General features: G+C 47.6%; 2 protein-coding genes across 2 annotated transcripts; both read right to left on the bottom strand.

Moving 5' to 3' along the window:
• Positions 1-1836: 1836 nt before the first annotated feature.
• Positions 1837-2580, bottom strand: LOC131258844 (transmembrane protein 234 homolog). The gene is made up of 3 exons (XM_058260233.1): positions 2344-2580; positions 2119-2278; positions 1837-1977 (listed from the first exon to the last, which is right to left on the bottom strand). Exons 1-3 carry the CDS (start codon positions 2554-2556, stop codon positions 1910-1912), a joined length of 441 nt encoding a protein of 146 aa, XP_058116216.1. The 5' UTR covers positions 2557-2580; the 3' UTR covers positions 1837-1909.
• A 307-nt stretch (positions 2581-2887) lies between these two features.
• Positions 2888-13245, bottom strand: LOC131272773 (uncharacterized). Its single transcript, XM_058274625.1, has 8 exons — positions 13155-13245; positions 5434-7471; positions 5129-5369; positions 4609-5066; positions 4407-4542; positions 4059-4339; positions 3886-3977; positions 2888-3814 (listed from the first exon to the last, which is right to left on the bottom strand). The coding sequence occupies exons 1-8, from the start codon at positions 13243-13245 to the stop codon at positions 3288-3290; spliced, it is 3864 nt and encodes a 1287-aa protein (XP_058130608.1). The 3' UTR covers positions 2888-3287.
• Between the last annotated feature and the right edge of the window lie 3702 nt (positions 13246-16947).

The following is a 16947-nucleotide window of genomic DNA, read 5'->3' on the forward strand; positions in this document are numbered from 1 at the left end:
TGAACCATCCTTACGAATGGTTACCCCTCTGGGGAAGAACTCGATGTTTTCACGGTCGACGCAATGGCACACGCCAGTCCTCGAGCACACACACTCATCCATCTTCGTGGAGGTTTGGTTTTTTCGTGAACGCGAACATTCGCCCTAGAATAACTTCGGGCGTTCGGGAACCATGCTGGCAACCTCGAATTTCATTCATGATCTGCGAAACCGCAGGCGTGCAAATTGAGCGCATAGGGGGAACGCATAGCAGTTCAGCTAACCGAGGGAAACCTTGAAATGAAAAAATGAATTCAAATTAAAAAATCACAGAAGCACATAATTGAAGAGGCAGGGCGTAATCCAAACGACATTTTTAATAGAGACATTTTATGGGGTCAAAAGTTGATATTTTAATAGCCCTAAGAACGTATTTTAATGTGCTTCCATTTACATTCAATTCAATTCTCTGCGATTGTTTATTGTTCGTTGTTCCGTACAGTTATTTTTGTCTGCAGGCTTAAAACTCCTAAGATAAACTTTTGGGCATAATTTGTCGCCATCGATTTGTCGCCATCGTTTTTGAAATAAACAAATCCCCATTTCAAGTGGCAAAGATACGATTGAAATCCTCCAAAATTCTGCCAAACCGGGTTGAAGGGCTGAATCGCTATCATTTGCATCGGAAAACTCCACCGTAAAACCAACAAGCCATCGTCATCCCTACCGCGGGAATGTTTAGCGTACATCCGGGTGCACAAACTAAGCGCGATTCATGCATAAGGCATGCTCCGTGGGGTGCATGAGAATGGCAACCATCTTCCCGCGTGCCCTTGCCGCCCCCGATTATGATAAATAGCTCCACTGTAAACGACTTGAGCAAACGGCTTATCAAGGCTCGTTGCAAGCATTACCGCATGGGACTACTTCCGCATCCCGTATGCGATGGCGGGGGGGAATGTGTCGAACTCACGCAGCGGAAACCCAGCTCTGTCCACACGAAGGACCGTTTCGACGATTGCATTTCTTATTCATGACCACTTCCGGCCGGGCAGCCGGAGGTGGATGCGAGAGCGCTGCCAAGTGTAAAAGGATTTGTCCTTTGCCAAGCCGCCCGAGAGAGCTGGCAATGAATAGTTGTGGGATCCCCCAGCCACCGTTGTTGGCAACAGCAGCAGCATCCTGGTCCGTTCACGCCAAAGCAGGGAGAAAACTTTTGCTTCTTGGCCAGCCCGAGTGTCCGGGAATGGAACGAACTCGTTCTACCATATTTGGTGGTTTCTAGTTCTAGCTTGTCGGAGAGCGTTATCCCTTTTCTATGGAAAGCATCGCAGAAGGAGAACTTTTCGCATGATTTGTAGGAAAGTGGTTGGCAAAACTGAAATCATTCCTGGCCTCCACAGTGAAGCGACCCAATCTGTACGAGTAAAGCGATGCCAATGTTAAGACGAATATGAGTACGAGCCCCCAACAATGATAGTTTTTCACCCACCATGTAGAACAACAACAATAAAAGTCTAGTATCTATGCGTTCCGTCTATTGAGGTCAAAAGCTGCATAATTGGGTCATGCTAAAATTTAATTTATTCGTAACCGGGCGAGCTAATAATATTCCTTCATCAAGGGCAAGTCGATTTTTTATTTTTAACGCATTACGCAAAATGTCATGTAGCATGTATGCTAGAGTATGAAAAAAATGTAAAAAATTATGTTTCAAGTAAGAACATTTACCTTTTGGGACGTTGAGGAGGGAATGAATTTTCGGATGTAGTGAAATTTGATTTACCGGTGTGAATTTATGCAAAACATATTATCTAGAAGTATTACGTGCTGAAACTAGCATAGTTTATAGCCAGAAGAAAAAATAGTTTCTTTACATATTGTAGAAATTTATCTATTTTAAATAACCGTGTGTTTCAGTTTTATAGTATCACCGAACCTTATCAATTCCACAAATTATGGTCCCCAATATAACGAGAGCCATTCCGCAGTAGATTTCTATGAACGAAAAGAAACATTTTGCTCATTACAATTTAAGAGATAGCTAATGTGCGAAATAATTCAAATAATTAAGCATGTGGTTCAGCATTTTGTTTGATGAATTTAGATACGAAGACTGATATATCTTTGAATACTTACTCCAACCAGATTGCTGTTCCCCCAGCAGCTTTGCCGTGATAGCGGTGAAAACAAACGTGAGCGAATTTGCCATCGGCACGGTAAGTGAAAGTTCAGTCCTCTGCAGTGTTATCACGTACACCACACTGCCCAGTTGATTAAGTATAAGCGGAAGAACGTACTGCAACGAACGGTACATTTACAAACAGTTTACTTTCATTGGACCACATTGGATGTTCTACTCACTTGCCACCGGGAGATGAGAAATTTTATCTCCAACCAAATTTGCCCCAACCTGCTGTTTGCTTTCAGCTCGTTGTATCCAACGCTTCCACGTTTAATGAACGGGTTGGTGGCTCCCCACATTAACGCCACTAATAAAATACTCAACACTGAATAGATATCGATAGCGACCGGGGTGGAATTCATATTGGAAACTGTTTTCTCCGGCGAATCCATTAGCACGGTTGATTCACTTTTCGCGATTCGATGCCGTTCGTCAAATGTAAACAAAAACAAACTGCCTTTTGCTCAAGGTTCTTACGGACACCACAGCCAAGGTTACTGGTACAAAGTGTTATTTCACTTCGAAGTGCATGGTAAGAACAACCTTGGTTTTGAATTGACCGTTACTTTTACGTACAATTAATTTTGTAAATTGTCTTAACCAATCAACTGATAATAAACAAATTTATTGTTTATTTAATAAAAGATATTTCTTTCGATACACAACATTTATCTGTAGCAATTTAGATTCTTAGAATTCTTTATTAGAATATTAGAAGCCGCATCGACAAAATTATAACATTAAAAAGATTACAAATTTCGGTACGATTTCCATGCCGTGTCAGTCGGGAGTGCGCGAAAAACACCGGTAGTTAGACTTGTTTCAGTTTTGTTAAAAATCGGGGCAAAAATGAAATCCAATCAATGCACGTGCAAAGGTCAGTTGGTCCACGTGTTGTTCCAACTATTGGCAACGGTGAAATTGCGCACGAACGTGATCCACTCTGTGCGCGTGGAGTAGATTAATCTAATGTCAATTTAATTGATCGAATTTATTACCTAGTGGAAAACCGACGTGGAGGTCCGTCGATCCCTAATCAGCACCCTCCGTCCATTCCGTTAGTGGTCAAAAAGGCGTTACTACACAGTCTAAGTTGGTTAGAAACGTTCGTCATGTTCGCCCTCTAACGGCGATACTTTAACGTCGAGCCACTTCCGCCAGTGCGCGACGGATAGTGAGCGATCGAGTCCTTCATCCGCCGTGAGCTGGGCAGGGTAGTGGACGCGTACGGCGTGGCAGATCCGCCCGACTCCCGTGCCATGCTCGAGCGTCGCTGCTGGTCCGCGCTCGAACGGCGCGACTGCTCGAACGATGAACTTTTATCCGAATCCGGATCGTCCCGACCGGCGGACGAACGATGCTTGGGTCGGCTCAGTGTCGATTGGCTTCCTCCGGTCGATTGACGGCTTGCCGCACCGGAGCGTGGCAAGGTTGAGATCGGTTTCGCCTGATGCTGATCCTTATGGTAATCGATTTCGTAGCCCTCGCGTATGTTTTTCGGCTTCCAGGGTGCCAGCACCGATATCGACCGGGAAACGGTACGCGTCATCGGCTGCGGTTTCTTCGAGGAGGCGACCGAGTTGTTCAGTGACTCCCGGGAGTATGCCCGGCGTCTGGCGTTCGCTATTTGCGGGTGCGGAATGTCACCAACTGTGATGTAGAAGATATAATAGACAAGTTAGTAATTATTTCATGGAGTACTCCACCATCTCAAAAGTCACCTGTAGTGGCATGCAGAAAAACAACACTGCGTTGACTTTGTTGACTAGATTCACCTTCCGTTCCAGAGCTGTCCAGAATACGATCAATGTCCCTAGCAAAATGGAGAACCACATTAGAACATTTTCTTCATCTTCCATTGCGGACAAACTACCAACTCCTGAACTTGCCATACCTGTTCAAACTGTCCCGCCTTTCGAAGGCTCGCGCTGGCTTCGGCGGTCCCGTCGGTGGCTTCTTGTGCTCGCTCGTGCGGATACGGCTTCCTGGACGTTGCATCGGTGTCTGCGACCGTTCACCGTCTATCAGATCGATGCTGGCTTCCCGCGAGCGTTGCTGGTACGACTTTCTGGCCACACGTTCCGGAGTGTAGTCCCGTGCGGCGGACCGGTAACCCGATGGTGATCCCACTCGGTAGCTGGTGCTGCTTTGCTCTACCGAACGATAGTCTTTGCCCTGGGATTAGATGGAAGATATACAGATTAGGCCACAGATTTGTGTCATTTCCCTCCGGACAACTTACTCGTAGACTCAACTCATCCTCCTCGTCGAGATTGTGCAAAGACGACGAACGGTTTCGAGCAGTTTCGCGCATCTTCGGGGTAGCGTCCAGATCGTATGCACTGCGATATTTCTTTTCCGTTTTCGAGAGATTACTCCTGAGAAATAGGACAACGTTATTAGACTTTAAGAACAACAAGTTCCCATCAACAGTGCCTACTTACCGTGCCGATCTGTATGACGCCGCATTCTGATCACCATACTCCGTATCGGTGTCGCCAAAGAATCGCAAACTCTTCGCCTGCTTCGGTGGCGGCAACGTTTTCGTGTCCGTGGTCAGGTTAGGCTTCGAGCTGGATTTCTTGCGCGACAGACGATCAAACGACTTGAACCACTCGGCACGGGAGGAGGATGAGGCCACCTTCTGGCCTTCCTGTGGTGATGCCCGGGTAGTACCGTTATCAGCCGACAGCTTCGAGCTCTTGAACGAAAGGGATCGCTTAGCTGACGATGGACTCGATTTCGGGGTCGATAGGCGTCGCCTGGTAGCAATGTCCGGGACGCGTCCCGCATCAACACTGTCCGAGCGGAGACTTCCGACACGCGAGTGCTCCCGTTTTTCCTGCGAATCCGTTCCCATGCGGACCAGCTTCTTTCTGGTTGAACTGACAAACTGTTTCACCTGTTTGGAAAAGAAGCATTATAAGAGGTGTTTGTCTTGCATGAATCGAAATGGAAACAAACCTTCGCAAGACCTCCAGATTTTTTTTCTGCCTTCAGTGATGGCTTCAACGTGTCGCGAGTGTAGCTGCGGCTAATTGAAACGTCATCCAACCGTGGATCGTACCGGGATCCATCATCTATGCTTCGTTCACGATAGGCGTGTGCCTTTCTTGGCTTGCGCATGCAGCTATTCGTATGTGTCCGTTCCATCCGCAAGAAGTCTTCACAGGCACGGATATTCTTGGTCAACGTAAACTTGTTGCTGCGGAAGAAGAAGAAGGTATTACTTTTCCTTAACAAGACACCGTTGATGACTTTCCACTTACCCTGATATAAAGTCCTGATTAAACGAGTCCTTGCGAAAATCATTTTCTATCCCCGAGTCACCCTTATCGGTGGTGTAGCGTGTGAATGAGCTCTTCAGCGTTCCCTGTTCCTGTGGGACGTATCGATTGAATCGTTGGACTTCTGTCCGCCCGGTTGAACCCTCCCGATCGTACACCGTCCGGGAGCTCGTAACTGCTTCCACGTTTTCGCCCGGGTACTTGTACCGCTCGACATACTCCTCGGACACCGGTTTACCATCCCGGTTGACCACCGTCTTGGTGACGAACGTTTCGACGTAGCCACGTGAGTTCCTACGTCCTAGCGAGGGCTCCTGCGATGGTTCGCGGAAAGTTGGTGTCGGTGAAAGGGTACTCGGACGCACCGGAGACTCGCGGGAGTGATGATCCAACACGCGATCAACCGAACGTCGCTCGTTCGTAGTCGTACGATACTGACTGGTACGACTACTGGTCTTTGTGTGCCCACCGGATGTGAGCTGGATTGGCACTGGTACACTGCGCTCCGGAGACATGCGATCGAGTAGATCCCGCGAACCTATACGCGATCGGATGCGAGACTCCAGGATCTCGCGCCTTTGGCTCAACTCGTGGAACTCCGGCAGGTGCTCCTTGCCATCGGCCTGGCCACGGTAATGAACGCTGTAGCTCCCGGTGAAGCCCTTTTCGACCGGAGTCGAACGAATGTTCGGTGCAATGACGGGATCGTCGTCGGAATTGGTAAGAAACGACTTTGGAGAAGTGCGTTCGATTCTGGACGACGAGTTCTGGGTCTTCGAATGACTGGAGGACGATTGGACGTACGCGGACGACTTGTAACGCTGGTGCCGCGTGTAATCAATCCCAAGTCCTTCATCTTCATCGCTGTTGGTGAGGTGTCCTCGAAACACCTTTGTCGAGTGCGACGGATGGTCGGCTTCATCCAGACGGTACTTAGGCAACGGTGGACTAGGTCTCTGAGTGGTATCCATAAAACCGGTGGACGTCCGCACCTTACTCTCCGTGCTCGTGTTCCACATGCTGGTTCCTCCGATCTCTTCCTCCTCGGTCGATGGATAGTGATGGTTCCTCACGGTGTGCTTCGAGGTACTTCCCTCGTTCGATACAACCTGCGCGTACACGATCGGATCTCCGGGCCCACGGGTGTACGAAAATCCGCCACTAACAATCTGTGCCGGCGGTGGGGACGTATGCCGTTCGCTGGACAACCGCTTCACAATGTTCTCCACCGTGACGCCCTTCGTGAGGTGTGGCTTCTCGGGCGGGAGCTGCGAGCTGTGCAGCGCTTCCTGGGACTTTGAGGCTGTGTTGTTCGTTCGCAGCAGGGTGATCGTTTCCATAACGCTTGGTTTGGCCGCCGGAGGCTTTGTCGATGATCGCGGTTCCTCCGAAACTGCCCTCCCGCGACGTACGAACGCCGTCAACGGGTCGACCTGCGGTGGGTACTCCAACGGTGTTGCTGCCTCGATGATCGGCGTCAGTGGGTCATACTTCTTCGCCGAGCCGGATCGAAGCTCTCCCAGCTCCTGTGTGGCACGCCTAGGCACTCGTCGTTGCTTCACAAGAGGTCCACTGCCGTTGGTACCTTTGGTCGCGCTACCGACATCACTTTTACTCCGTCCAAGGGTACTCCGTGCTCCCGTGGGTACCTTATCACCTGCCACTGGTGACCCCTTTATGCCTGCATTCTCATCCACCTGTTGTGGCTTCCGGCCGAAGAGGTTCAGCAGACTTTTGGAAGGTTTCTTCGTCGCTGCGTCACTCGACGATCGAGCTACCTTTTTGGAGCGGGACTTCCTCGACGGTAGGGAATTGAACTTGGCCGAACCGAGATCGATTGGCTGCTGTTGTACTGGCGTGCTACTACTTCCACCTCCTCCCGTCCGGGCACGATCGATCTTGTCCGCCTGGGCAAGCACAAACTCGGCCTCACGCCGTAGCGCCTCCTGGGAAAGGTTTTCCGGTAGCTCCTTCCGGACCGTCCCGTTCGCCGGCGAACTGCGCGCCTCCGTTCGGGGTCCTGCAACGGAGGGGTAAAGAGCAAAAACCGGACCGGTACGATATAGCTAGGGTAGTGTTAGAACTAAGGCAGGGGCGTTGTTTGTGTCACCCTAAATGAGAAAGCGTTTCTACGAGAGGGAACTCAAAACACCGGAAGCGAAATGAAGTACATCTAGAACCATGGGGAAGAAAACACCTTAATGTACGAATCCATCAACCAAAACTAGTAAATAGACCCAAGCTTATTATATCAAATTATGTTTTGAAAATCTGTTTCATATTACAAACAATGGAACAATTCTTTTCGAGCTTTTTTACTGTTTTAAACATCACAAACTACAAACATTTGGTATTTCTGCTTCTTACTATAATTCTTCTCGTTTTTATAATGATGTTGATATTGTTTAATGTACTCTAATCATATTCCCGTACTTAAAAAGCACATTGACATAAAAGGAGTGTATAAGTGTGTAGCAAAACGATTATTTGTGTTCAAATCAGCTAAGTCAGAAGGCGAATTTTAATTCCTTCTCAATAATTTGGTAATGTATTCTGTCAACACCTTTTATAACACCTCCTTTTTATAGCTCGCATTTATGAGAAGCCACTGTGGGTTTTATTAATTTAGGAAATTTATGGGATTGTATTTTTCGCTCATTTGTAATGTCCACGAAAAAAGAAGCCAACAGGGGCGCGCATAAATTGGCATATAAGACAGTTAATCAATGTCAATAAATGCCACCGCCACAAAGCAACCCGTCCGACCGGATTAGGTTCAACAAAACCGTGCAGTGGCAGAGGTGTGTGCAACACAGCAACAGAAAAAAGGACAGTAATAATGCGGAAACCCGGTGATGCCGCCGATGAGCCGATGGTCTTTTTGTTACTTTTCTATTTATAGTTCGATCGATCGATTCTACTAATTACGAGGCAAAATTCGCGGCCAGTTCGCGTTGAGTGACACCGCTTCGGTACTTCCTGGAGCGCCCTACAAGACGACCTTGCTACCTTGAGTGTGCCTTTCACCGTCGGTGCGGCACTTGCACTTGCAAACACCACCACATCGCGAGAATGCAACAGCGTGCGGTCGAGATGAAGCGATCGAAAGGGAGAGCGAAGGACCGGGGAGGCACTTCAGTTTTCTTGAGACGCTGGAACTGGGGGAAGAAAAACACTACCCCCTTTCGGAGGAGCCCTTCTTTCGCGGGGTAGTTCACTCACGGCGTTGCATAAATTATACGAGCATGGCATGGCAGCCGTCACCCGAGTCGAGTCCGGCTCGAGAGGTCCATCAATGGAGGTTTTTGCGTACTCTCCACGGGTGCGAGAGTTGTTCTATCTATGCTATTATGCAAATGTTTCTTGCTGTCTTGCTGTACCTCTTTTTCACATGCAGGAAGGCTCATGATTTGCGTGAGCCATCGATTCGCTTTTGCACCACGATCGGTACTGGCAGAAGGTTTCAGCAACGCTGGGGCGCTTCTGATGCGCCAGCCTAAGGGTCTCTTAAGCTCTCGCGATAGAAAAACTCCAACCGCATCCTTTGCCGTGCACCAACTCACACTCCATACCCACCGAAACGCATGTTGCTCCGTCATAATCACACGGCCCATTTCGAACCGACGGACACTTCAGCTCCCCGGCACTTGACTCTAATTTACGACCGATGGTGTTGGTCAAATTTGTAAACATCATGTTGCCCCGGGAGTAAAAGAAAGAAAAGCATCACACACGATAAAAAATAAAGTAAACCAATCAACGTCCCAAGTGGAGGCTTCTCACTGGAGGACAGTTGGAGCTACCCCTCTGGTGTGCGTTTTACTTTTGTCTAGAAGAAAATGATTGTTTATTTATTTTTCACGCACAAAACCGACGTGTTTGTGTGTGTGGTCGAAATTGTTTCGTGACATGCAAGTTAAAAGTACGGAGGGTCACTTAAAACGTAACAAACTTGTCTTGGGCAGCTAGTGTATGCAAATTTGAACACTGTTCAACCACTGAAGGTCGAATCGATCAAGACGATATTTTAGAAGACTTATTTAAAAAGTAAAAATAAACAAAGGTAATTTGTAATTAATTTCTAAGGCATAAAACAATGTTGGCCCAATTATTTCCGATAAAACAATGCTAGGAACTGAAAACATAATTAAAAAGGAACAAAAAGAGACAAATGTTTAAAATAAAATCCTAAAATTGCAAAAAAATTGTGAAAAATCATTTTAAGACGTAACAAAAACACATTTTTATCAAACAAATAAAAAATGAGAGATGCTTAAAAAAATCAACACAATGGTCTGACACAGTTGAAAATTATGTGGTGGAATGAAATGCTTAACTTGATAGATTAGATAATAATAAATAGAACAGACAAGAGACTTAGAAGAACATCAATCTAAAACTAAAACTAAAAAATGGTAACTCAAATAATGAGGCAATAAAAATTGCATTGAAAAGTTTACAGTATTAAAATCTGCATCTAACACGTTATGAAAAATGTAAAAGCTAATACAAGTAAATTTAAATGTGTAAAGTGTACTCACTCGCAAACCGCGATACAAAGAAAGCGAGAGAAAAGAGAATCATTTTATTTGCCTATAAACGTTTATTTATCGTTTTAGGTAATCTATGCAACTACCGTCGACGTCGGCTAACCCCCGGATCGAGTAGTAAAGACACCATCGCCGCCACCAAAAGTCACCCAGGGGCGACACATGGCGAGTGCAAGACATCGTGAATGAGATGATTTGCAGCGTCTTCGATAGCCCTAACCACCGTCAGCGAAAACGGCCATAGAAAGCTCCATTCAGTTGGAGCCGCGTGCTCATTCCCGTTCAATTTGGCAGAAGCGCACCGGACCAAGGAGCGGGATTCCACGCGCCACGGCCTTAGGACGGCCTGCGTATAGCGTGTAATTTGCCACTGACAGGTACAAATGGAATCGGTGCGGGACTGATTGCAACTTTGTTGCAGGACGACACCCCGGGGTTGCTGGGCACGCACCTGGGTTTGCATCCACTTACTGCATCGGAAGGTTGAGAAGCCGATTACGCGCCGCTGGTTGACAAACTGAGCACGCTTAGGGCGGGTCAACTTGAAGTCATCCCTAATGGACTTTGGATGCGAGTCGAGCTGAAGGCGGCGCGCTACGGGAGAAGCCTGTCGGTTGTGTTCATATGTTTTATCGTGTGGGATGAAAGGCGAGCGAGCGCAAATTGCTTATTACAATATTTTAGATGAGCAAGTACGGCGGGTGCCCTTTTTCTGTTGTTTGGCTGCCACCTAGCGGATGTTTGGAATGTGTTCGGTGAGGAACAGGGGGTCCCAGGGTCGGCTTGGGAGCAACGCATTGGAAGTTGATTTTTCTCAGAAGAAGCTACTCCAACCTGTATGGAGTCTACAGCTTCACGGCAGCTCGGAATAATGAATGACTTCTTTAACGTCCAGCGACATCAGCCAACGCGAAATCGTGTCCAAACAACAACACATTCGTTGTTTCAACCAAAACATCAACGCCTGGTCAAGATCGGTATGTAGGTTTTGCAGCTTTAGCTCGCTCCTACGTCATTTCGCTTCAGAGTTTTGCACCACGACCTGACGTGAATGAAGCTGTTTGTTTAACGGTGCAAAATCGCGGAAGCCTGCGCACAACCTCAAAAGGTCACCCAAGAGGCGTCACGCCGGCACAAGCTGTCACAGAGCTCAGGCTCAGATAAACGCGTACAAAATGGCCACTTCTCGGGCGACAAAACTCTTTCAGTGTGGTGTCGCGTGAGCCTCCAAACACTCAACGCCAAAGCGAGCGATAATTAACTCGTTGCCCCAGGCCAGGGTCCGACAGGCGTGTGCAAATCTTCCCAAGGAAGTCGTCGCCATCAGCAACCACTCGTGCGTACCACAAAACCGTTCGCTCCGGAAGGCGAGCGAAGTTTTCGCGTAGGCCCCCGAATGACGGAGTTTCTTTCGGAAACACTTACGCCCACACCTGCTTCCGATGTTTTGCCTGTTGATCTCCATGCGCGCAAATGATCTTTTTGCTTGTTAGACGAAACTCCGGGTTTTTATTGAAACCCTACTGGCCATAAAAAAACGCGAAGTCCAAGGCCAAATATGCGCAGGTTCTGATCATGATGATCCAATTTTTTTCCTCTTTTTAGTTCCATTTCGCAAAGCTTTGAATAACAAGGGAAAAAAGTTGATTTGATGTGGCGCAACATGTAAAAGTATCGTAAAAAATCTATTCTTTGTCGCCCTCTTGTCTGGGCGCCTAAAAGGAGCCGATGGTGATTTAATTATCCATTAATTACGCCCGCACTGAACGCACTGCTTTGCATCTAGCGTTCATTGCCACATGCATACAAGAAAGCCATCGTAAGCACCTTCGAATTTATTATTCGTTGCCCTTATTTGTTTGCGTGTCTGATGAGATATTTGCATGTGGCATTCGTGTCAAAAATTGCTTTTAAAATTACATTTTTTTTAAGGTTTGCGCTTCATAGTCACTTATATGTATGAAGGACATTCGATAATTAGGGGTCTACAATATAAGGCATCTACTTTTTCTAACATATCGAATGCTCCGAATAGCTAATGGATAGCTCTTAAATTAGCTTACTTAGGCAGAACTTATAGAAAAGCCAAATACTTTAACAAGAACATCGGAAATCTGCGTGTTGAATTGATGCCAAACGGTTTTGTCATCAATCCAGCGCAGGCACCGGACGGCCCAGATGGTAACTTGTTCCCGCGAATCGGCTCGAAGACACCCACGCGTATTGTAATGGCATCGATGGTCAGATGGTTAGACATTTTGCTTCCAAGAAACACGTTTTAACGTAGGTGCCAAAGCCGCCATCAGTGACGCCACACAAAATTGAGTCGATTCGAAACTCCAACTTCCAAGTCGTCCAGATTTATGGTAGGAAATGTAATGCCACAGATACCATTTGCAAACCCAGCTGGTGGTAGGCTGGTGCTGCTGATAGCTTCAACAAACCAGGAAGCGACTCATCTCGTCGTGGGCATCGCAGCGATCTTCGGTTTGGTCTAGTTTCTGTACGCCCGCGTTCGAGAAATGGCGCTGGTCACGCAACGTAACGCGCAGCTAACACCTATCTGTCAACGTGCGGTCCGCGCACTGGATGACAGATCGGGTGTGTGTGGGCTCTGAAATGTAGTGTACTTCCGCAGCGTTGAGGGGAGTTCTGGGCGCGAGGTTGTGTAAGTTGATAAGTGTGTTATCATGTTGGTTACTGTTGACAGCCATCTGGAGGGATGGCGAGAGCGTTAGGCGTACGTGCAACGGTGCAATGCGCAACACAGATGATCGTGGATTGCGTTACGGTGCAATTAGTAGTGGGCTGATCTAGTCGATCTAGTTGCCATAGTGTCGCGACGGGTTCAGGGTTGAGTCATTGGGTGGGTTTTTTCCTTGGCACGACCATCGGAACTCCATAGCACACGTTTGGAGTTCGAGCCGCTGAGTCTTGGTTATTCGATGGAGACAGATAATGGAGAACCAACTCCTCGCAACAATAATTAACACGGTGAGGATAAAGCACATGTTTAGTGAAAGTTTGTGTGTGCAGGCGAATGGAAATCCAAGAGGAATGTATGAATCACAAAATCACCAGAAAATGCACAGATGAGAAACGAAACGAAAACAACACAGCGCAGAGAGAAAAATTCACAGGATTACCACTAACCGATCCGTTTGACATGCACGTCCCTATTGAAGGAAACCCGAGGCCCCGGCGATGCACCAGCCGCTACTGTTGTGGCCTCCACTTCTGTCATCTTCCCCCTTGGCCGGTGTTCGGGGCTACCGGGACTCTCCACACTCCACTCCGCAAGCTACCGTTCGGGAATCGCACGACGCATGTTCCAAACCAGAGATAGGCAAAGCTACCTCATCGAATGTATGCCATCACAAATTCTGGAAGTCTAAATAAGGGAACGGCCTAAAGGAACTACACGCAACGCGAGAGTGGTTCTATCAAACTGTATGAAGATGTAGACACTTTTGACTAGCCTAATTTTTTGGAGAGAGAAAGAGAGATGAAAGGAAACGATGGAAAGAAAACCGTGAAGTGAACAATGGTCGTGAAGAGTTGGTATAAGTGATCTCATTTTTCCCAAGCACATGCACTGAGTGAACACTAATGAAAATATTTAAAAAGTCTTGTGAATTGAGATGAAGAATGAAGAAGAACTAAATTTTGAGATCAAGATATTGGAGTGCGTTGCAATGGAATGTTAGAAAAGATACAAATCTTTGCAATTATGTATAATAAAATTTGATTAAAGTTAATCAGCAAGCTTTTATTACATTTTTGCATTACTTTAATTGTATCGTTACGTTTGGCTTATTTCAATAACAACCAAATGATCTTCATCAAACACGTCCAAAGGGTTCTACTTGTCTACATTGTTAGTTCTGAAATTCGAATGACATGTTTCATGCCGTGGTATCAATAAACCAGACCAGTTCGCATCCGATGCTGCCTATTTACAATGGAATGCAACAGTGTTTACGGTAGCGATCGTCGAGATTAACTTTAAACACGAGTAATAATGATTAATGATGTACTCGAAGCTCCGTTTCCGCGGTAATTCCCTCGTTCGGAAGAAGGAAGGAAGGCACTTTGCAGAATGCAGGAAAGGCACGATGGTCCGTTGCGTTGCGCTCAACTTAATTATCAGTGCACCCTCCGTTGCGATATATGCGAACAGCACGGAAGGCTAACTTACCGGGAGATAATTTGTACCGACGAAGATGGGTGCAGACGATCTTCAGGTGCGTTTCAGTCCGTCTGGTACGTCGATATCGGTCGCAAGTTCAAAGTCTGGAAAAAGAAGAAAGAAGATGGTCAGAATGGAGCGGTAGTTGCACATTCCAAGGAGCATTTCCGGGCGCTGGGTGTGACCTTCATCTTACGCGCGTGTAATCAACTCCTCGCGAAGGCATCTGCCACCCTGAAGGTCACACTGGACCGCAAGACCGGGCTCGTGTCGTAGATCATCTGCGGCAACGCACCAGGAAGAAACCGCTTCCGAAAGGGACCCTCTGATTAGCCTCGGCCTCAGAAATAGCCTTTCGGCGTACCATTGCCCTGCACAATGGCCCGATGGGGGTTTTGCTAGTTCTTACTTCTACGACACCGTGCGGAGGTCCCCCAGGCCGTGATTGAGGTGCAGGCCCGGAGTACTAACGACCCCCAAGGAGTCGTACGGCACGACGATCTACTCGCGCAATCTGTGCACCAAGTAGGAGCACCGAGTCCGTGTGACGCGTCCGCTAAAAGGAGGTTGCCTTCGGTTGCCTTTTAAGGATTTGCGCTCAATGAGCTCAACTCCGATCAACTGCTTGGACCCTCCGGCTAAGGGGAAGGCAGCCGATCGGGAGATACGGGCGGACCGGACTACGGGCCGAGACGTTCCTCGATGACCTGATGATGGCGGAATCTCATGGCGGTGCGAGACATTGCGAAAATGGACCGAGTCGATGGGCAAACGCGATGGATGGTAGCGCTTTTTGGTCAGTGTTGTGCCGTTCGCAAGTTGGTCAGTGGACGCGTGAGTTTATTTTAAGACCACTCGAACACTGGCGAGGAGTTACACTGCCACCGATGTTTGTATTTTTTTCCTCAGGTGAGTCAGAGAGTTCTTCCTCGGTAGTGTCATCATCGATTTCTGTTGTTTTGTTTTAAAAACATTTGCAAGAGAAGGAAATATTATGGAAGTTGTCTGTACATTTCTTAATTCCTTTATCGACTAATTTATGTCAACTTTAAGTTGATTTAATGAACTTTTAAAATTTGTTGATCCATTTCAAATTCGGCATAATTTTTCGGTTGACACTGATGAGGTTGACCTGCTGAGAAGCCGTCGACGTATGTGGTCACAAACTTTCCTCAGCAAGATTTCTCGCATTTGAATTTCCTTTCGCGAAAGTGGGTTTTGCAAATTCCGTTACCCTACCTCCTACCCCGCCACCATCATGGGAATGATTTTCGGAATGAATTAAACAACCCCGCACGGTATTTATGGGTTGGGCGGAAGTGATCATGAATTTCAAGCGCCCGATTCAATCATACGTCATTTGCATTTTGTGCGCTCCGTTGGGGACATCGCGTCATCATTAGGGTGGTTTGTCCCCCCCAGACCCTGCCACCCGGGCTCGGTGGCTCGATAATGGACAATTCGATAGGTTGGAGCTGAAGCTACAGCTACGGCTCAAAAGCTTGTTTTGTCAACAACCGCCTCTCTTTGGGTGGCGAACCTCCGTCGATTCCCCGACTCCTTCGACGGTTCTTTGGATGTTCATGGTCAACGTCTCCCTCCAAAACGGGGAGTTTATACCATCCGTTGGACGGATTTACAAACCCCGGAACAGGGGGAGAGAAAACTTAGTGCAAACAAAATGGATACCAAGCCGAGCTTCTAGTTCGGAACTAGGCCAGTAGGGGGCTACCATACCCCGGCACGTGTAGACTGGACACACGCGTGGGAAAAGGTCACCGTCGGCATAAAACTGGGAAGTAAAACCCGAACTAGAACAAGACGTCTGTCAAGAGGGCGAAAAGGAAAAGACTCCGAACGCCCAGGTACGGAAGTATGAAGTCATCGGATATTAGCCGCACAGAATGCGTAAGAACCAGCGGGAGGACGGTGGTGTGGTACGGCTGCAAACAAAAATGCAAACACGTATCCGGAGCAGATCGTGTGGGTCTGCCTGTTCAAGAGGGGGAAAGAAATAGGGCAGAATAGCGCAGCAACAACCTCGAGCACCGGGCGAGCTAGTCTGTGGCTCGAAATGGACCGTTTAGTGCGTAGGTCGCCATTCTCGTGTCCGGGGAAATGGGCATCCGGGGAACGAAACCACAGAAAACCACCGCTAAATGTCCCTCCTTGGGATACTTGAGTAGAATCTTCGAGAGTTCCTTCGGTGGGAGGAGGTGTTCCGGTGGGGACGAACTCGATAAATAAATTATTCCATTTCTGTAACGCATTGCGCCTGCCAGGGCGGGTAACTTTGGGGGTTTGGAAATGGTATAATTTAGCCAAGCAAACGACGAATAGCTATAGGACTCCAACTCCGCAACGTGACGATTAACATGGCGTGACTTGGATCGTCTGTTTGTTGGCCAACGCAAAAATATGTAGACTATTTACCTGAGCCTCCACTTCCAAGAAATTCCGACTTTAAGACGCCCAAGGAGACCCGACTTCCCTGCCGTGATTGATCCCCCACGAAGCCATATGGAGAGATCAACGAACGTCTGACAGGGAAGCATCCTCACTATCGTTACCGTAATGTTTTAAGACTCGTTGCCGCATTGCCGACAAACACCCCCGAACACCCGCACGGTGTTAATGGACATGATGGTGATGATTGCATGTTTTGCAGCCCAACTTGGCCCAGTCAATGTCAATGGCAGCGCGTGCCATAAGAAGGGGTCTTTCAACTGAAACGGCCGTGCGTACCGAAAACGCGAC

The sequence above is a fragment of the Anopheles coustani genome, chromosome 3, assembly GCF_943734705.1.
Source record: "Anopheles coustani chromosome 3, idAnoCousDA_361_x.2, whole genome shotgun sequence".
Classification (NCBI taxonomy): Eukaryota; Metazoa; Arthropoda; class Insecta; order Diptera; family Culicidae; genus Anopheles; species Anopheles coustani.

Bases quoted from the DNA above. Each gene is read 5' to 3' on its own strand.
- LOC131258844 (XM_058260233.1), bottom strand. From the start codon at position 2,556: ATGGATTCGCCGGAGAAAACAGTTTCCAATATGAATTCCACCCCGGTC. The intron at 2,279-2,343 runs GTGAGTAGAACA...CGTTCGTTGCAG, and splicing joins TTCTCATCTCCCGGTGGCAA to TACGTTCTTCCGCTTATACT. The intron at 1,978-2,118 runs GTAAGTATTCAA...TTTCGTTCATAG, and splicing joins GGAACAGCAATCTGGTTGGA to AAATCTACTGCGGAATGGCT.
- LOC131272773 (XM_058274625.1), bottom strand. From the start codon at position 13,245: ATGACAGAAGTGGAGGCCACAACAGTAGCGGCTGGTGCATCGCCGGGG. The intron at 5,067-5,128 runs GTTTGTTTCCAT...TTTTCCAAACAG, and splicing joins AATCTGGAGGTCTTGCGAAG to GTGAAACAGTTTGTCAGTTC. The intron at 3,815-3,885 runs GTGACTTTTGAG...TCTACATCACAG, and splicing joins TTTTCTGCATGCCACTACAG to TTGGTGACATTCCGCACCCG.